General features: G+C 46.4%; 1 protein-coding gene across 2 annotated transcripts in view; it reads right to left on the bottom strand.

The window, feature by feature from the left end:
- Gria1 (glutamate ionotropic receptor AMPA type subunit 1) overlaps positions 1-21404 on the bottom strand; it is a 309709-nt gene that overhangs the window by 137941 nt on the left and 150364 nt on the right. For both annotated transcript variants that reach the window (XM_050157644.1, XM_050157643.1), the window contains exon 3: positions 1508-1747. In XM_050157644.1, the coding sequence (XP_050013601.1) occupies positions 1508-1747 (240 nt within the window). The remainder of the gene's footprint in view (positions 1-1507; positions 1748-21404) is intronic.

Below are 21404 nucleotides of genomic sequence, written 5' to 3'. Positions count from 1 at the left end.
CAAAATAGGGAGACAAGAAGAGATCAAAGAAAACAGAAAGAAATGGATGCTTCTGTTCTTCCCTTCTGCACCTACCTTTCTCAACAGCACCTTCTCCTCTGCCTATAAAGCCATTTTAACCAGCCATCCTCCTATCCAAAGTCTCTAAGTTTCTCTGAGGGAAACTCTGCCAGGGAAGTGCTACCCTGCCTCTAGGTTTCAAGTTCCAGGCCATTTATCTTTTTACACTAGCAATGGCAGTGTTCTTACAGGATGAGACCACACATAAGAGGGAGGCAGGGCAGGGCAAGAACACACCGTAGGGGTCAGGAGAAGAGTTCCTAGTTAGAGGATGAGTGAGCAGAGAAAACAGGATGTAATGCAGAAGACGCCAAGTACCATATAGGTAGATGTGATAGATAAATGCACCCCAGCATAAAGAAGCTACACAGAGTAAAATGTATGGGAACCAATTGGGAAATGTGATGGCAGAATTCAAAGAGAGCAGGGTTTAGAAAGCTCTAGGGGATGATGATGGTGATGGCAGCAATGATGGCTGAGAGTGGTGATGATGATGTTTGGAGTGAAGGTGTTGCTATCACATGATGATGATGGTGATGGTAATGATGTGATGACAGTGATGCTGATCAAGATGATGGTGGTGATGATGATGGTGGGATTGGCCAAAGTGATGATGATGATGATTCATGTTCGTGGTAGTAGTGGTGATGATGATGGTGGTGATGATGATGGTGGTGATGATGATGGTGGGGTTGGTCAAAATGATGATCATGATGATTCATGTTCGTGGCAGTAGTGGTGATGATGATGGTGGTGATGATGATGGTGGGGTTGGTCAAAGTGATGATGATGATGATTCATGTTCGTGGCAGTAGTGGTGATGATGATGGGATGATAGTGATGATGATGGTGTGAGTGGTGACAGTGATGGGGATGATGGTGCTGCTGCTGTTGATGGTGAAGATATTGTTGACAGGGGATAACATATTGAGGGTAGTATTTGCTACATTATAGGCAATGAACAAACATGTTTCAGTCATTAGCTCATTGAATCTTCATAATACATTCTTGAGTAGTAAAAATTCATTTTCATTCTGGACATGAAGGCATGGAGAATTTGACCCACTATGCAAGTGGTGACTCTGATGCATCAAGAACTTGCCCAGAGTCACAGGGCTGGTGAGGAGAGAGCCTAGGATCCAGATCTCGGTCTGTTTTACGCTCTGTTAACCACACTGTGAGCTGTGATCCACTTTGCTGAAGACCCTGGACTTCAGAGATATGAGAGCTTGTGAATGGCAGAATGGCTTGATGGGTCAGCTATCTCTCTCAGAGGATATATTTTCATGCTTGGAGTTAAATATTGGCCATCAAGAAATCATTGCACACAAATTAAGCACCTGGCTTGCTTCCCCATGTGCTCTAAGGAGACAGAGGAGCATCACTCTTCCTGCTGGTGATTTTTCTCCATCCCTCAACCATGTCCTTTCCTTAACCCTTGGCTTACCCCGGTCAGCATCATAAATGTAGACAAAGGTCTGCCACTTGTAATGGTCGATGATGCTGATGAGAGCTTCCTGGAGTTCCGGGCGCAGCTGGAGGACAAACTGATTGGATGTGTCAACGGGAAAGCTTGGAGTAATGAAGCACACGTGGAGGGCCCCACAGAAGGAGGTCAGCATGTTGACAGTCCTTCGTTCGTAAAACCCGAAGATGGCATAGACTCCTTTGGAGAACTGGGAACAGACTGGAAAAGAAGATAAGAAAGGTTAGCAGGGGCTGGTGAGCCTCTCACTGGATTAGAGCGCTTGCTGCACAGCATGAAGACCTGAGTTCAGATCCCAGCACCGGTGGAAACAGCCAGGTATAATTTCAAATACCTGTAACCCCAGGTGGGGAGACATGAAAATCCATGGGTCTCACTGGCTACCAGTCAAGCCCAAACTAGTAATCTCTAGGTTCACTGAGAGGCCTTTGTAGGAAGGGAATAAGGGCAGAGAGCAGCAGAGGGTGACACCCAATGCCCCCCTTCTGAACGTGTGCACATAGGTTCACACACTTGCATACATACATGTATGAGTACCACCCCCCAATTAATGAATAGAAGGTGCTGTAGACCAATGGTCAGATGGCTCAAATAATCCATTTAGCCCACCATCCCTTGCCATCTGCTGTCTAGCCGTCCACCCTACCAATCAGCCATCCACCCGTGCCTTCAGATGCCAATCTGGTCACCAGTCCATTGATCCTCCCGTCTTTCCATTCTATGCACACTTTCATTGGTGCAAACCCTCCTCCATCTGCCCACAGCCAATGTTTATCAGATGCCTGTTATAGATCAGTGGTATCGTGATTATTGATTATAGTAGCCACACAGCAAACCACCGCATCTACATAACTAGCTCTTCCTGTCACCACAAGAACTGTGTTAAGAAAAGAATGACAGGGTCACTTTTCAGAGGGCAGATTGAAACTGATGGTTGAAAGCGATTTTGTGCTGGGGAGATGGCGGAGTGAGTAAAATGTTGATCATGAGAGTGGGGAGGAAGGCGGGAATTTGAATCCCTGCAATGTGGAAGGCTGGGCACAGTAGTATGTGTGCCTGTAATCTTACTGCTTTATGGTTAGATGGGAGCTGGAGGCAGGAGGGTGTCTGGAATTTCTTGGGGCAGCTAGTCTGCATACACTGGCAAACAATAGAGAAAACGTGTCTCAAGTAATATAGAAAGAAAGGTGAGCTTGTGAGACTGTCTTCAGACTTCCATGTGTTCATGCTGACAAACACAGGCACACACACAGTTAACAGGCATGCTCATGTGTATATGTTCTAGGTCAAATCCAAAGTGGGTAAAAATGCTGCCTGTGTGGTCACCTTTCATTTCTTTAGCCACGACTTTACGGCAAAGCTTAAAAACTGCTCTAGGAAGGGCGGCAGCCTACTGTTGCTGCTGTCGTGGTTTAGGAACACAAGTATTGATCTTCTCCGCCTTGCCCTTCCTCTCAGTGTAAGTCTGCTGATGTTCATGTTGCAATCATACATCCTGCTAGGAGATTTCCAGCCTTTTCAGACTATCAGCCACAACAACAGCTTAGCCGTGTAAATATCCCCACAGGATCCATTCTGTAGGACCCAAGCAGTTACCAATGCTGGTTTGTGGGTGGTTACATTGCTGCTTAGATGAGAATGTGATGGGGACAAGACCAAGGGCATGGGATTGAGCTGCCCCTCAGACAGTCTGGACTCTTCACTTTTCTATCTGATAGAGTTCACAGTCTTTGCTTCAAATAGGGGACACCCAGACCTTCAGTATACATTAACATATTGAGTCTTCAAAAATATTCCTAGAGAATTATTATTAGTGTCAATATGTTTAATTTATTCCTTGAGAATTTCACACATGATTACATTGTATTTCAGTTATCGCCACCCCTGACACCCAAACTCCAACTCCTCCCAGGCTTTCTCAACACTTTGACAACTTGCCCACTGACAGACAGATCTTCCTCTAGACCGAACATCATGAGATGTCTACTCTAACCTGCTCCATGCTGTCCTGAGAGCTGACAGTGATAATCATGGCCTATTTGATATTTTAAATTACTATCCATTATTCACATGCTCTATAATTTTTAGGAAATGCTTGAAGCTTTTTGGATATTCTATGATTACTCTCAGAATTTTTTTTTCTAATTAAACTTTTAGTGTAGAAAAGAATAGGTTTCAGTACAATGGCATTTTCTTTTTTTAAATTGGTTTTTATTGAGCTCTACATTTTTCTCTGCTCCCCTCCCTGTCTCTCCCCTCCCACTTTCAACCCTACCCCAAGATCCCCACGCTCCCAATTTACTCAGATCTTGTCTTTTTCTACTTCCCATGTTGATTAGATCTATGTAAGTGTTCCTTAGTGTCCTCATTGTTGTCTAGATTCTCTGGGATTGTGGTTTGTTGGCTTGTTTTCTTTGCTTTATGCTTAAAACCACCTATGAGTGAGTACATGTGATAATTGTCTTTCTGTGTCTGGGTCACCTCACTCAAAATAATGTTTTCTAGCTCCATCCATTTTCCTGCAAAATTCAAGATTAGGTTGTTTCCTAATTTTCTGAGAAACCGCCACACTGACATCCAAAGGGGCTGTACTAGCTTGCACTCCCACCAGCAATGCAGAAGTGTTCCCTTTTCCCAAAAAACCTCTGGAGCATAAGTTTTCTTCAGTGTTTTTGATCTTGGCCGTTCTTACAGGTATAAGATGGAATCTCAGAGTTTTTTTTTTTTTTTTCAGGAAGGTTGTTTCCCAATTTTCTCAGAAATCGCTATGACATTTTCATGGGTATGTGTTCTTTGCTCACCTCCCACCTCACTGCTCTCTCGTCCTCTCCTGCTCTTCCCCCTGGTCCCCTTACTCTCACTAAACAGCCCTCATGTGCACATTTCGAATCTAGATTCCTTGACAGAGAAAGCATGATATAACAGTCTTTCTTCTTCCTATTGTCCCCCCTCTTCTCATTAGATTCCTTCCTTCCCTGCATGGTCTCCCTTCTGCTATCGTGTGCACACGCCACATATACACATATACATGTGTATACAAGCACACATCTAAATACACACATACATGTGCATACAGTTTTAAATCATCTGGGTTATATGAGAGGCAGCATGGTGTATGTTTTTTAGCAGTGGAATCCATTCTCTTTCTGAAACTAAAGGAAGCTTATCAACTAAACAAATCCAAATGAAACAAAATACATCGGGTCACTTCTGGTTCTGAGATTCCCACTGCACACTGGAAAAGTCCCTGATGTCTGAGCAGGACACAGAGTCTGAAAACTGCCCTGTTGACCTTTCCAGCCTTGTTCAATCTCCTCCCTCCCTGATTGGCCATCCTGGCTGTCACTCGGTATCTGCAGTCCGGTGGTTTTCTCTAGGGACTCTGCTTTCTCTGGTTCCCTTCTAGCCTGCAGCACTGTTTCTCTCCTCTCTGCAAAGAGCAATCCTCCGCAGTCCTTTCTCAGCTTGTGTCACTTTTCCAAGCTGACTGCATCTCCTCCCCTCCCCACCACCAGCCTACCACTTCACGGGCCTCTGCTCCCATCCCTTATTCGCTGTATCTAAAACGAGAGCCTTGGCTGCTGTATACATCTGGAACTATTTTGCTCCACGCGGATTCTCTGAATGGAATAATTGCTTGTGTCCTGGAGCAAGCAGAGTGCTTGGAACACCATAGGCGCTTAATAAATATTTGATGCAGGAATGCACGCTGGATGCTTAAGGGGAAGTTCGTGTGGCCCAGAGTAGGTGGTGGAAGGAGCTGGTCCCCTGGACCTCCTTCTCTGTGGCTCCTTAGCCTCCTCCACTCAAACTATTTTCTCTTTCTGCCTAATGAGACTCACTTTCTGTTCACAGCCCACAATAGGCACTGTCTTTAAATGTCTATTGTAATTACTAGATTCAGGTTTTCCATAAGTATGGATTTTTTTTTCTACCAGGGAACTTGTGTTGTATATTATCCACCCGTGTTAAATATAGATTTGTCAAAATGCACAACCCATCTTCTAGAGGTTAGTGTGCATAGGGCGCACATAAACCCTGTTAAAATATTATAATCCGCTCCATGGTATTTTTAGGCTCCCTCCTTTCCTCTTGGGGCAGTAAATACTGTCCTGTGCCGTGAGAATCCAGCTTCCAGATCCATTACCCTGCACTGCCTTCTTCTTTCACACATTCAGCCAGGTCTCTGGGGTCCTAGTGGCTATGGCAGTTTTTGCTAGATCTTTAGAAGTTGAGGAGGGGAAGAAGGGCTGTGGGGAGGGAGGGAAAAAAAGAGGGTGGGAGGGAGGGAGAAGAGGGAATAGGGAGGGAGATGGCTCTGCTTAAATCCTTAGGCACAGCAGGCCATAAGTTCCTTCTCAAATAACCTCCTGGTTTTTTCCTTTAACAAATCTCTTTTATTAAAGTGGATGCTCTATCCTTCAGACTAAGAGTCTGTGATTTACCACTGTTTCCTAAAAGAAATAGGGTGGGGGATGTTCTAGCTTATATTTCCTTGGGTGGGCCCCATCGTGGGCCCCACCCTGCGGTTACTGAGCTCAGTCTTTCTACTTTGGTGTGCCTCCTCATTTCAGCTAAATCCTAGAGGAAGAAAAGGAGAGGGACAGAGGTAGAGGGAAGGGAAAGAGATGGAAGCACAGAGAGAGAAAGGGAGAGGGAGAGAGGAGAGTCCACAGATCCCAGGCCTGTATGGAAGGGCAGTTATACTGCAAGGCATGGCTTTGGATCTGTGAAAATAAACAGTCACAGCAGAGAAAAGGGATCCATAGAGCAAGGACTGGACTAGATGGCAGAAGACCCAGATGGTCCTTTCTTTCTTTTAAACATTATGAAGAGCGTGGATGACTTTGAGCAAATTTAGTCTTCTTGGGAGCGGGTGTTTCTCAGCTATGAAACAATGGTTCAGACTCCGCCATGTTCAGCTCCTTCAGGCACCAGGGTTCTAGAGTCTGGTCTAATTGGCCAGAAGGTATTCACTGATTCAACGTTTGAGCTGTTTGGAGCTCAGACATTCAGGAACCCCCTTTGCAGCTCTCCAGTCCCAGAAGATGGTAGAGCTTTGGAGTCTTCCAATTCCACAGGATGGAGTGTTGCCACTAAGGCCAGAGCCTGCAGAGTCAGGAGTTTCATTTAAGATGCAACATTTGACCCGTGGTGTGAGTTAGCTGAGGGTAGATGAGGGGTTGGAGGACACATTCCCGATTCCTGGATGTGACCAGTAGGGATGAAGGAGCAGGAGTGTTTCCAAGCAGAAGCGGGACCCCAGTGTGTGTGTGTTCTGGCTGAAGCACAGACTCTCAGCAGAGACTCCCAGCAGGCTGCATTGTGTGTGGACTCTACAGCATAGGAACGCCTGGGTAGTGCAGGAGCTGCTGGCGTTCATCAGTGTGTGCCGGTTTATTAGACCAGGGCTTAAGATGTCTCTTCACACTGACTCTTTGTAGCCCACCATGGAAATTACAGACTAGTGACCAGCACACAGCAAAGACTGGACCTGAGAGTTCTGCCAGTCTGGCTAAGGAGCACAAGTTCCTGAAATATTTGACATGCCGCCTTCTTTCTCTACAGTGATGGAAAGAAAGAGATTGGCCCACAGATTGGCTTCAGGTTCTGAAAAATTCTTTCAAGTGCCCTTTGTCTGGCCAGGCAAAAAGGCACTGCATTAGAGCCATATGTATAGCTATCATCTATCTATCTATCTATCTATCTATCTATCTATCTATCTATCTATCTATCTATCTATCTACCTACCTACCTATCATCATCATCTTCATCATCATCATCATCATCATCATCATCATCATCATTACCTACATCTATTAACCTCTGTCTTTAATCTGTACTGACCCATCTCTAGCTACATATGTATGTATTCACCATGGCATCTCTAGCTACATATGGTGTCATACCTGCATCTGGTGTCAGGGAATCAGTGAACTCAAGATGCAGTGAAAGACTGCCTCAAAAACTGAGATGGAGAGAGATTGAGCAAGATGCTTGACAGCATCAATGTCTGGTCTATGTACAACACACACACACACACACACACACACACACACGCATGCATGCACGCACGCACATAGGAGCGGGAGAGCAAGTATCACTAGAACAGTATAAGGAGACCTCAACCAAAGCAGAGTGTTAGCTGCAGTCACTGTCTATGAAGCATATTCCAGGGGTAAGGAAGGAATAACAGGCACAAAGGTCCTGTGAGACCATGGAGCTCTGGGATCCTGCTGCTGTGTCCAGTGCAAGGCCCCTGCCTCCAGGACAGTCTGCAGGAGAGCACGTCCAACAACTGGAGGAAGTGAAAATCGAGCCAGGGCTCTCCTTCGGGGAGACACAGGGCAGGAAAGGCCCCAAGCTGCTCAGCGTGGCAGCCCTGGCCAGGCTGCTGCTCACAGGGGCCCTTTGATAGTCTCGCCTGGTTGCAGTACCATCCACTTAGCATCAGTAAATCTCCGGGCCTGGCCACTGTCTCTGACAGTTCCCTCCATGGGAGGGAACTCCCTGTATCTGCTGCTTTGTAATTGTCACTTCCTTTAAAACCTCTCTCTCTGACATTTCTCCTTGGCTCCTGGCTTCAATCCCTGGAAGTGTGTCAGCCTCATGGAAAATACTGGATAATGAGGTGACGGGGACAGCTTCCTTTTGGGGGAGGGAGCTACAACATATACATATGTGGGAGGATGTGTAGACACTAACTCCTTCCCCCTCCCCCGCTGCATACACCTGAGCAACTCCACCCTTTCAATTTGGACTCTCATTCAACTCTAATGTCTTATCCAATGAAACCTGCGTTATGTCTGTCACTCAGAGGACAGTGCCCCGCCCCCTTCTATGCTCTGGCTCTAGTCCTGACCCATGGAGAAGTACCACATACTCGTTCCCATTCCCTCTGAACAAAACCACACTCACTGAGGATTCTGAGACACATTTGGCGTATCTCTGTCTGTCACCTAGGAGGCAAACCCTCCCCAGGTCTCTGATACAGTTAACTACTATTTACTGTTGCAAGAAAATTGAGATATTGTGATGACCCCAGACAAGCGTGCTTCTGGCCTTTCTGGGGATTCTTAATGACTTCAGTAAATCCACGTCAAGGGAAATCATGGAGGAGCCTGAGGATACTGAACAAACAGTCCCACTTGCTGTTAGAGCCAGTGCTGACTGAGTGCTGGCCGCAGGCCAGGATGTGTGCTGCCTGCCCAGGTAAAGAAGCAGTTTATCCACCTGCAGAGGAACATTAGAGCAGCCGCAGAGGGCAATGCATTCTGGGGTACAGGACCTGGCACAACGTTGGAGGTGAACAGGGACCTACTAAGTACCCGGGACCTGCTAAGCTTAGGCACCTCGCTTGGTGCCAGCATTTCTTCCCTCAGCTTGCTGGCATCTGTCTTCAGCCAGGCCCAAGAGCCCTGACTGGAAGGCTGCCGAGGAGCCAGCTTCCTCGGAGCAGTTTGAGCATTTACTGTCCAGCTGGAGAACTGAGGACCGGGACCCAGGAGGCCGATGGGATGTGACTGTATATGAGTCTGAGAATTAGAAACAGGCCAGGCTCACTGGCTGTGCGATTTAAATTCACTGTGTGGGTTTCTTGCTGAAGGAAAGGGGAGGGGCAGACTGACTGAGGAGCCTTTCCTCCTGCTGCTTCAGAACTCAGTGGGGGCTCAGAGCTGTCCCCACAGAGACACTGGCCTGGTGCTGATGGCTCTCCATCCTGAGCTGTACTGGAAACATCTGGATGATGAGGTCCTTCTCCCTTCCCTCCTTCACACCTTCATCTCATTTCTCTCCTTCCCTCCATCTCATCTCTCCTTCCCTTTCTCCCTTCTTCCTCCCTTCTCATCTTCCCCTGCCTCTTCCTTCCTCCTTCCCTCCACCTCTTCCTTCCTTTTCTCTTCCTCCTCCCCTCCTCCCCTCCTCCTCTCTTTCTCTCCTCTCCCTCTCTTCCTTCTTCCCTCCCTCCACTAGAGCTTTCCTATGCATTAGAGGTGTGTATGTAGCTCTAAAGGAAAGAATGTTCTATGTCTTCTTAGTTTATCCATCTAGCAAATGTCCATTGAACAGGCAGTGTGTGTTGGGCAGAAAGAAGGTTCCGGGTTCTGGGAAGCTGTGACAGGTCAGTGACGCAGGTGCTGAAAAAATTCCCAAGATAGAAAAGGGAGAAGTGGTGAGTTTATTAGCTACACCATGGCCTCCGGCAGTGGGCAAGTCAGCAGAGATGGTCTACACAGAGGCATCCCGAGGGTTGCCTTTATGGGGGCACAGTTCTATGCGGACAGCCGGGCAGTGTCTCAGTGCGTTGGTTTATCCAGGTTAGTAGCAGTGTGGCCTTGAGCAAAGACAGTCTTGTCTTCAGCCTCTTAGCCTAATGTAGTATCCCCAACATGGAGGTGAACACTGGATACACAGTCTCCACTGTCAAGGAGTCTGTGGTCCCAAAGGAGAGGGCGCTACCACAGTCATAGGGGGTCATTCTGGATGCTGCAGCTGTTACAAAGAAAATACAATGAGACCAGGAGAGGGTGGCCAGCTGCTTCTAACAGGTGCCAAGGAGCCCCTCTCTATAGCATCTGTGACTGAGTGGAAAAATCATCATGGTGAAGAGCTGGTTAGGCAAGGGGCCAGAAGAGAAGCTGCGTGTAGAGGGACGGAAGCCCTGAAGAGAGCACAGCAACAAGATGTAATCTGGGAAAGCACAGGAAAGACCTGAGCTGGAGCTCACTGGTGTTGTATTTGCCTAGCATGTGTGAGACCCTGGATCCATCCTCAGGTGTGTGTGTGTGTGTGTGTGTGTGTGTGTGTGTGTGTAGATAGAAAGACAGAGATAGAAATATAGATAGATAGGTGATAGATAGATAGATGATAGATAGATAGATAGATGATAGATAGATGATAGATAGATAGATAGATGATAGATAGATGATAGATAGATGATAGATAGATAGATAGATAGATAGATAGATAGATAGATAGATAGATAGTCAGACAGACAGATAGGTGCACTTGTATGGGAAGGCCCTGCCTCCATCATCGTATGTTTGTGTGTGTAGAGGAGAGAGGTGGGGTGCATCTGCATAGCATGTGTGGACCCGGCTTTCATCTTCAGGGATGTGTGTGTGTAGAGACGGGAGATAACCATGTGAACCCGATATAGAGAAAGAATGAAGTAGCTGGGTGAGGCTGGAGAGAAGGCAAGCTTGTCGCTGTGTGTAGGGCTAAAGGATTAATGCTCTTCAAGGTCTAGGCCACTCAGTGTGTGACATGGGAATCTGCAGAATTCTCGCTTCAATCTGAGAAGGTCAGCACTAGCTCATCGCACTGACTTCCAGCCCTGTGATTGTATCGTGGAAGTACACGACAAGAGACACTGTGGATGGAAGGACTGTGCTGAGTCAAAGGCACAGTTTAAAAATGGGAATGGGCACTTATAATTTGCTTATATCGAGCTTACCAGCATGGGAGTCTCGAGTTCAAGTATTCGGTGTCTCTGGCCATTGGCAGGCCCTAGGCTGGGCAGCCCTTCTGCCTCCTGCTCTCTTTCCCTCCAAGCCTTTTCACTAAAAGTGCACTTCTGTCCATGAAGTATGTATCTGCGAAGTTCTATCTACAACACAGGCTTTGTTAGTGTGTGCTCTTGGAAGACACAAAAGGAAATGGATGGAGGCTAACAGGGTAAAAGTGCGTTGGGTGGCTACACAGCCTCCGAGAATCCAGAGACTGAGCATCTCCACCATCTGTGCAGGGTTTCACACACACGTTTTCTTGTCACCATTGCCCTAGCCACTTGTGTGAACAGCTTCATACATATCAAGATTGCTCAGGGCATAGGCTGCCTGAAGGGCCAGGGGAAGCAGGTAAGGAACCCTTTTACCAGGCACAGCAAAGGTGAAGTGCAGGTCCTGCGAGGCCGAAGAGCAAACCAACCAACGGATGGCTGCAGGATTTCACGCTGCTCCTACTCCATACAGCAGGGCTCAAGATCAAGATAGGAGCTTCACAAATGACCTACACTTCGAAGCACTGAGTATTCAATAATATGACATATCTGATCCTATCATTTTTATCTACACCCTGTGGGCCGAACTCTGAGATAGAGAAATGAGGGACACGTACGGTACCCTGCCCTTATAAAGGCTGCATTATTCTTTACAACTCCTACGGGGACTTGCACAGTGATTGTACAGTACTTTTGGTAGATGGATCAATGAACAAATGCTTGTATCAAGATAAGGATGCTATGTTTAAAATGTGTGTGTGTGTGTGTGTGTGTGCAGGTGTGTGTATATGCATGTGTATGTGTGTGTGTACTCACATATAGAGGCAGAGGTGTCTTTTTGATCACCCTTTATCTTAAATGTTGAGGCAAGGTCTCTCCCTTTAAAACCAGAGGTCACTGATTGAGCTTGCTCCAGGGAATCCCATCTCTGCCTCATGAGAATTAGGGTTATACTTGGCTGTTATGTCTGCCTGGTGTTTACATGGGTTCTGGAAACTTGAACCCTGGTCCTCATATTTGAATGGCTCATGTTTTACCCGCTCAGCCATCTCCTCTGTCTCCAAGATGTATTCTTGACTATTGACCCCTTCTCTCTTCCATAATGTCTCTTGCTTGGGATGGATGCATTGCTTACACATTTTCAAATGATGTTCTGTAGGTGTCCTTTCACCTGCAGCTAAGGCAAAGCTCCACTGAACGTAAAGACTGCGGCTTTTCTTGGTGCATGAAATGCACTGACTCCTGTGCATACCAGTTGAGGGATAAGCACAAGCACGCCTGGTGATGCCTCTTTCCCACACATTATTCTAAGAGAGGTCATCGCCTACACCCGTGGGTCTAGCAGGAAGGGATGCAGGCCTTGTGTGTGTCGGCCAGCACTCTCGGAGGTCATTTCTTGTCAGCTGGGATCGACAGGATGAGAGTGCTACTCTCAGGCTGGTGCTGGTACCCGGCCATGTCTGATGTATTCCTCCCACAACAGCCGTGCTCCCTCGGCATGGAGGGTTCACATCCCCTTACATAACTCGGCCCTTATGATGCCGAATGGGTTTGGAAGGAAGGATGTTCACACTGCACGGGAAACTACTTGGCCTGGACCATACACATACAGACTGTGATGGGAAGAGAGTCTGTCGAGGCTGGGACACACAATGCGCACTGTCCCTGACTCATCATCCATTCAGGAGTAAGACCTCACAGGGTCATAGATTTTAGTACTGAAGGTACCCGGCCTTAAGGGACCACTGATCTAGAAAAATCTTCCTACCAGACAGCTAGCTGATTGACTGACTACTCTTTAAGCTTTATTTAATTTGCATGTGTTTAGAATATGCACAACGAGTGTCAAGATTCTCACTGGTAGAGCCTCTCGCCTCCCTTGATGGTGTGTGATGTTGTCTGCTGGTGACTTTGCTGCTCCAGGTGGCTGGCGCTGCCGGCAGCAACACCGTTCTTATTTCTCACTGTGGTTGTGTCGCTTACCCAGTATTTACTGCGGGTCTAATGCTGCTCTAGGTAAATGTGGGTTTTCTCCTTTACTCCCCTCAACAGGGCTGGGATTCACGTTTTCTTTTCCATGCATGACGAAGCTGAACTCAAGGAGATTAGTTAGTCCTTTGTGATTCAGTCCAAAGATACAGGATGAAGTTAGCATACGAATGCAGGTCTGTCCCACTCTTGTGACCTGTGCTATGAAGGTGTGTCAACACAACCAGAACCCTCACTCTCTGCATCATAAAAACAGCCAACTTCAAACAACCACGGTACCACTGTGTGCCAACACTATGCCAAATATGTTTTACAAATACTAATTTAATAGTTACTAATGGGAAAGGGGGCACAGGTAGAACCAGGGGCCCCACATATGCTAGGCACTCCAGTTTCCTGCCGGCTGCTGTGATAAAACATTCTGATTAAAAACCTCATGAAGGAAAGGATTGTCTCATCTTACACTTCCAGGGTACAGTCCATCCCTGAAGGAAGTCAGGAACCTGAAGCAGAAACCACAAAGGAATGCTGTTTGCTCCCTAACTCCCTGGCTTATGCTTTTCCCCACAGCCTAGCACTGCCCGTCACAGGAATGGTGTGGCCCACAGTAGGTCAGGTCCTCCTACAGCCATTTATAATCAAGATCATCCCTCACATATATGTGCACAGGCTAATCTGATCTTGAAGATTCCTCAACTGAGAACGTCTTCTCTCAGATGACTCAGTTGACCATCAAGGGGAACCAGTACACTAGGCAAGAAATCTATCACTGGGAAACACCCTCATCCCTAATATTAATACTGAAAGACATAGTTATTGCTCTACCTTATAAGATAGCAGACTGAGCTTGGCTGATCCACCCAATCAACATTCTGTAGAAGACTAAGAATTCAGGCACCCTGGTTCGATCACAGGCATATTCTATGACTCTTGCTTCTCACCCATTTATTTCCCCTCATAAACATGCTGTAAATTGAGCAAGGAAGAAATAATGACTCCTGAGCCCACATACAGATGAGCAAGAGGCCAGGGACCATGGAGGCAAGTCTGTGGACAGGTCTCTTTTTGATGGCTTATAGTCATTGTAACGACTAATGTATGCTCTTTACAATGTGAGGAGAGGAGGCAAGAGAAAGGGGCTTGAGAGGGCCAAAGCTCATGAATGGCCTCTTAGTTGCAAGAAGGCTGCCTCTTATTGCCCTCTGTGTAAGTGTCAATGGGCCCCCTAAGCTCTTGGGTGGATACCAGCTATGATCACATAAGGGAAATAATGAGGCAGATCAGTATAGAAGTTCTCAGTTCCAGATTTCTGTCCCATCCCCTGGTGGGCAGCTTTGTACTGGAGGACCCATTAGAGTGTCCCCTCTGCTGCTGGTCTGCTCTGATGAATGGCAGAGGAGACCTCATCTTGAGTGGAAATGCATGTTCAGAAATCTGTACAGGAAGTTGCTGTATGTCAGGGACCATGAAGCATTGTACTTGGGCCTTGGGAGGCCAAGGTGTAGGCAGGTTTGTTGGCCTGTCAACTCTGTGAATTGAAGGGCTTGGTCGACAAGCCAAATGAGGAGTTTTTGTTTGGAATCAGATAAGGGCTGGGATTGGAAGTGGACCTCAACAAGGACCTTTCTTGGGCTGAATTCAGGGGCCCAGATTGCGGCTGCAGTCTAAGATAGGGTGAGTGCTCATGATTCTCTTGTGGGGCAGGGGTTGGAATTCACTGCAGGGCCCTGATATGGAATCACATCTACCTAGTTCTAGGAACTAGTGTGTGAGCAACCTAGAATAGGTAGAGGCAGGGACATCATCCAAGGGAAGGGAACTGAGGGAGAAACCAGTTTCCTAACTGCCTCTCCCTTTAGCTCCATCCCCCTCGCCCAATCACTAAGCATCTTTTGCTGGTTCTTTAAGGCGCCGTCACTGTGAGGAATACAGGGTGGATCATCCATTAAGTGAAGCGGACTGCTCCTTTGACTGTATTAATTCCCGTTTTCTGAGTGAACAGGGGGAAAAAAAAAACAGCCTCTTGTTTCTTATTTGCTATTCTCTCCCTGTGAAAATCATACTTGCAAATGCACCTTCCTTGGCCAAGCAGCGAGCATGCATGGCTACGCACACCTGCCAATTTGACTGGCACCTGTCAATCAGGACCAAAGTTTCCTAACAGCTGAAATGCCAGTCTAAAGGTGCCCTTAACAGCAAAATCCACCTTCTCCCTAGAGTACTGGGTGAGGCTGGTACGGGAAAGGGGGAGGAGTGAGGATGCCATTGAACGAAACTTTCCAGATCTTAAAACCAAATCACATGGTCAGACCCAAATCCCTCTTGCATATAGATCTGAATTTGCTCCAGACTCTGCCTTGATTGATTTCCAAGTTGTGAACACTAATCACGTCGAGGGTACCCACAGAAGAAGGCTGAACTGCTTTCTTTCTGCAGAGAAGAGTTGGCTGCTTAGTCTTCCTATGCCCACAGTATCTCTTTGATGGGTGTGAAGAATTGTGAGCTTCAGGCTTCTGGATTCTCCCAGAGTTGCTCTCAGCCTGAGAGCATCTTCCACCTGAGCGACACACTGGTCATTCTCTTACCATTTCTTTTTTTTTGGAAATTGCAATTTTTGAAATTGTCTTAGAACTTTTGCAGAAAACCACTTGGGAGCATCTTTGCATAATATTCACAATGCCTTGGAATCAATTTCTAGCACCACACAAACTGGGAATGGTGGCACATGCCTATAATCCCAGGATTCAAGAAGTGGGGGGGAGAGAGGATGAGGTGATCCTTAGATACATAGTAAGTTGCAGGCTAGTCTGGGCTGTGTGAGACCCTGCCCACACATTCCTTAGATACCTTATTCCTTTTTTATTCTTCAAATCTCAGCTTGAATGTTCCCTCCTTTTCATTCTTTATCTTAATATCTTGTTTATCTCCATTGTAGCTTATTTCTATCTTTGTTTTGTTTAATTTTTAAAATTTAATCTCATAATATCCATGAGGACAGAAGTTACACTCTATTTTATATACTGTTAGTGTTCTAGACTTTACACCTGGCCAGGCACTGGGGAAGCACTACAGGGCTGCGCTGAGAGGAGTGAGTGGAATGGTGGGATGGGTGGAGGGATGGGTAGATGGTGGCATATGAATAGGTGGATGAATGGGTGGGTGAGTTGATGGATGTGTGGATGAAGAGGACGGAGAGATGAACTGATGGATGGATAGATAGATAGGTGACCAAACAAGCCATAATTTCTCTCTGTGACCTTAGAGAAGTTATTTTCCTTGGGAATTCATTTCATTATTTGTGGTGTGGGATTCAAGTGGCTCTCATGCTCTGTAACTTTCCCATTGTTCACACAGAACTTTACAGAAGGGTAAGTTGAGGCATAAAACCAGGGAACACAGACTGGCCGGCCTTGGGTGTTCCTACTCAGATCTTGACAATCACTGTAAAAGAAACCAGCAGCTCCTCAGAACTCTGTATTTAGTGCCTTTTATTCCATCATTTGAATGTTTTTCCAGGTTTCTCAGAACATTTCAAGAAATAGCTCCGCCTGGAAAGCAATACAGGAGCCTGGGGTTTCAGAAGAAATTCCAAGAATAGCAGTATATCTTCTTCTGTGCATCATCTTCCTAGGCCCAGGAAAATGAAGCTCCCTGGAGCGTGTGACCTCAGGGAAAACATCAGTTCAAATGAACCCTGCAGCAAAGAGCATGCCAAGAAAGCAAGAAAGGAAGACGTGGCCTATGCAGCAGGCGAGAAGCTGGTGGGAAGCAGTGCAAGGAAGTGTGCCTGCCCATTGGCTTGCTTCTGGGCGACAGCCCCAGAGCTTCCTGGAGAAGAAGCTCAACTCACATGCTCATCTCTCCAAACAGCCCACACTGTGGCAGGGAGGGAACTGCTTCCTCTCAGGCCACCATACTTCTACAGTGCTCCTCAGAATTGCCCTTCAACCCACGAAAACCTGGCATATCCTTTGAGATCCAGTTAGATTCCTGGAGAAAAACCTTCCAGAAACGTCATTCCTCCCTTCCTGTTCTGTTGCACTTTCTCAGCATTTGTCTTTAGAAGACCGCGAACACCTTTAGGGAAAGGCTTGCTTCTGGCTTGCTTGTAAAGTCTCTGAGCTTAGCTCTGGCTTTGATATGGGCACACTGTTGGATGTATGTTGGTTTGCTCACCTGTGGCACCAGGTTACCAGCACCTGCTTACATGCAATGAGGCGCAAAGCCTGGAGTCAGATTGCCCAAGACCTAAACTCACTGTTGTGTACAATGAATAGGGGAGCCATTGTTTTTTTTTTTTTTTTTTTTTTCAAATGGCACAGGGGTGAGCAGGAAAAGATAAGAGTCGTCCTTCTCTCTATGACCTTCCTGGATTTCGACAGCTTGCTCTGAGTTGCACAGCCAATAAATACCAAACAAGAGAAAATTAACCACTTGCCTGGGGTCCTTGTAGAGATTTCCCTCTATGCAATCACACAAGGGTTTCAAAAATTAACTTGAAGTTTGCCTATATTAATGGCTTATCCCACCAAATCGTGAATAGAACTTATTTATCTCTTAAATTAACTTTTAACCGTATCCTCTATCTATCCTTTGAAAATCCTGTAAACATACGTAAAGCATCCTGATCATACTCACCCCTACCTCTTCCCACACACCTTCAACATTTTCTTGTCCTATCTCTACGTCTTCCCCATTTTTTTAAACCATCTACTGAGACCAATTAGCACTGCCTGCTGAAATGTTCACTGATCTTGTTGACGTGATCTGACACAGGGAGCCACAGCTGCCATCCATGTGTCAGGAGTACAGTGGCCCTGCCATGTCTGGAAGACACCATTTCGTGGCATTCCTCCTCATCCTCCTACTCTCACAGTCTTGCCTTCAGGCTTTCCCATGATGGTCTTTGAGCCTTGAGGGGGATGGAGATGCAGACCCAGATGTCCCATTCAGGGATAAGCACTTGATAGTCACTTATGCTCAGCAGGGGCGTGGATAGTTTTATATCATCTGAAAGGAGGGAACCTCAATTGAGAAAATGCCCCCAGAAGACCCAACTGTAGGGCTTTTTGTTAATTTGTGATTGATTTGGGAAGTTCCAGCCCATTGTGGGCGATGCTATCCCTGAGCTGGGGGTCCTGAGTTCTATAAGAAAAGAAGCTGGGAAAGCCATGAGGAGCAAGCCAGTAAGCAGCCCTCTTCTGTGACTTCTACGTCAGCTCCTGCCTCCAGGTTCCTACCCTTTTAAGTTTCTGCTCTCGCTGATTTTGATGACGAACTGTTCTATGGAGCTTGAATGAAATAAGCCCTTTCCTCCCCAAGTCGCTGTTGGTCATGGTGTTTCCTCACAGCAACAGTAACACTAATTAAGACAAGCCCTTTGACCTCTTTCAAGTCTCGACCTTGACAGCTGCTCACTGCAGAGAGAAGCTTCTTTGGCTAAGGCTTAAGCAGAACTAATTGGGCAAGATTTCCTTCCTGTGGAGCAGGACTCATTTCCAACTACGATCAATTGGTGGCTCTGATAATCTTTATGCCACTACTGTGCCCGTGGACACATCTTGCCCTGTGGGCTAGTACTCTAGCATGCTTGGGTGTGTGTGGGGCGGAGGGGCGTGCTATCCTGTGCAGCAGCATGTGTGTGGAGGTCAGAGAACAACTCTGGGGAGTTGTATCTCTCCTTTACCATGTGGGTTCTGGGGATAGAACTCAGTTTGTCCTGTGTACACGAGCCTTTCATTGCCAATCTGTCTCACCAGGCTGAGATTCCTGTTTAAGAGGTCAGAGCTTAGAGGATGAGGAGACGGCCCCGTCAATAAACTGTTTGACATGTAAGCATGAGGACTTGAATTCAGATCCCCAAAATCCACAGAAAAAGCCGGATGCAAGGGGGTACGCACCTCAAATTTGAGAGGTTGTGAAGTAGAGACAGAGGATACCTGGACCTTGGTCAGGGAGACCAGTTGATTCAGTGAGCTCTAGGTTCAGTGAGAGAGTCTTTCAAGTAATAAGATGGAGAGGAATTAAGAACACTTGGGGACCATTGGCTTTTACACACTTACACATACACACACACACACACACACACACACACACATGCACGCACACCACAGATTTTGCAGCCAGGCATGACAGTGAGCATCAACACTTGGGAGGCAGAGAAAGGAACATTTTTGAGTTCAAGGCTGGTCTGGACTATACGGTAATACTCATGTCTCAAAATTACAAAAGCAAAACAAAATAAATCAAAAGGTATCACAAATTTAGGTAATGCAGTGGCCTTTCACTTTATGTATCTGACTTCAATTACCTGTAGATGGAAACTGGCTAAAGTACATTTCTCCTTGTGTGCAGACTTTCTTCCTATCATTTTCTGAATGCTACATTATTACAGTAATTTACATAGTGTCTATTCTGCATTCAAGACATAGGAGGATGTGAATCAGTTATATGTAAACACTATGTTATTTACATAAAGGGCTTGCTTGTTTGATATCCACAAGCTCCAAGAACCAATGCTGTTCCCATTTCCCATTTTCTCTGCCCCCATAGCACAAGGCTCTGCCTCTGCTCACACACAGACCTACTTTATGGGTCCTTTGGCTGTGTCACTTCATCCCTGTCACACCTCACCCAGTGTCCCTCCTTCCACCCCGGGGAAGTTGCACAGTAGCCTGAACTTGCTCTTGGAAACAGAAGCCACTCATTCCTAACAGCTCTCCAGAGCCCCCAGGGTTTCTTCCTCACGCTTCCAGGGAAGCTTCTACGCCAGTTGGAAGAACCACACAATCTTCCTTCCGTTGCCTGTGGTTCCGGTTCTGTGGCATCTAGAGGCCTTTTTCGGTCTAGCTACCTCTGCCCTCATCACTTCCCCACCTTTGCTTTGCTGTCTTCCTCCTTTGCTTCAAGGACTACCCTAAGTAGGTCACACTGCTGCTTCCTGTCACAGCTCTTTACTCAAGTCATAATTACGGTAGCAGCCCTTTTATCTCTGCAATGGGGACAGCAATTAGATTATTTGAGAAAGATGGTTTAGGCCAGAGTGTTGCAGAAAGTGATGCATGGCAGGGATCTTTGTTCAGTTTGAGATGCCTAGGTGCACATGTATTCAAGGATCTTTTGATGTCCTGGGAGCTTGAAGACACTTATAAAACAAACGTAAGCCAAGAATATATTTGTGCTTTTCCTTAGCCTTTAATAGTTGCTTTACATGTAACAAATGTTACAATGTTTTTGGTGACTGATCTAAGAGCCATTCAAAAGTATTCAAATTAGTTTCCAAAGAAATACTTTTTTTTTTTTTGGACTCCCATTTCATCGGCTTTTACATATTCCAGTTGTATTGTCCAAGGACAATAAGAGGACAGAAATAGACATAGGTTTGGAATCAGAACTGTTGTCCTCCACACCTCCAACAACTTTAAGAATCAAAAGGGCAGGCTGAGAGAGAAGAGTCCATGGGATGTCAACTCCCTGGAGCATCAGTTTGGGCACATGGTGAAGTCAAGTACTGTGAACTGAAAGGTTTCCCCTGCCGAGGGTAAAGTGAAACTCTTTAGTTCCAGGCAGCTAAGGAAACTTAGGAGGTCCAGAAAACTCCTAAAGTTACAGGTTTCACAAGGCCCCAACCCCATGTTACATAAACAATGAGTAATTGTTTCCGGGTTGGAGACTCTTCGGTGGAGCTGCCTACAAGATGTGCAGAAAGCATCACAGATGTGGCTTCTGCAAGTCATCACCCATTCTGGGGTGAGGCTCTTTCCTATGACTCACCTGCCTTTGAGTCACCCGTATTTATTCTCATCCCGTTTCTGTTGCTGTGATAAATTACCCTGATGAAAAAGTAACTTAGTGGAGAAAGTAACTTAGGCTAAAATATGCGGAGGCATCAAGCACGGAGTCTACATGGGCTAGGCAAGCTAGCTCTCTACCTGTGAGCTGCACCCCGAACTCTGCAGATCCTTTCCTCTTTTCCTTATTCATCTCACGGCTCCCATCAGCACAGAGATGGTAAGGCGACAGGAATCTCAAACATCTGCTAACATCACACCACAGTCAGAACCAGAGAGAAATGAGCACATGTCTGCTCAGAGCTCCGTCAGCTTTCTCTGCTCTTACAGTCTAGGGAGTCGTGCTGCCCACTTTCAGGCCCGATGCCCCTCATCAACTAAGGCAGTCAAGACAATACCAGAAAGACATAGCCACAGCCAACCTGATCCAGACAATCCCTCATTGAGACACTCTTTCAAGGTGAGTCTCGGTTGTGTCAAGTTGACAATTAAAACCATCACCATGAGCCTTGAGAAACCATAATAAACTCATCAATTCCCTGAGCTAGACTTGGGTGAAAGCATTCTTTGGTTTGTT

The sequence above is a fragment of the Alexandromys fortis genome, unplaced genomic scaffold (assembly GCF_014885135.2).
Source record: "Alexandromys fortis isolate MF-2015 unplaced genomic scaffold, M_Fortis_MF-2015_v1.1 scaffold_103, whole genome shotgun sequence".
Lineage (NCBI taxonomy): Eukaryota > Metazoa > Chordata > Mammalia > Rodentia > Cricetidae > Alexandromys > Alexandromys fortis.
This window is presented reverse-complemented; position numbering and strand designations above follow the sequence as displayed.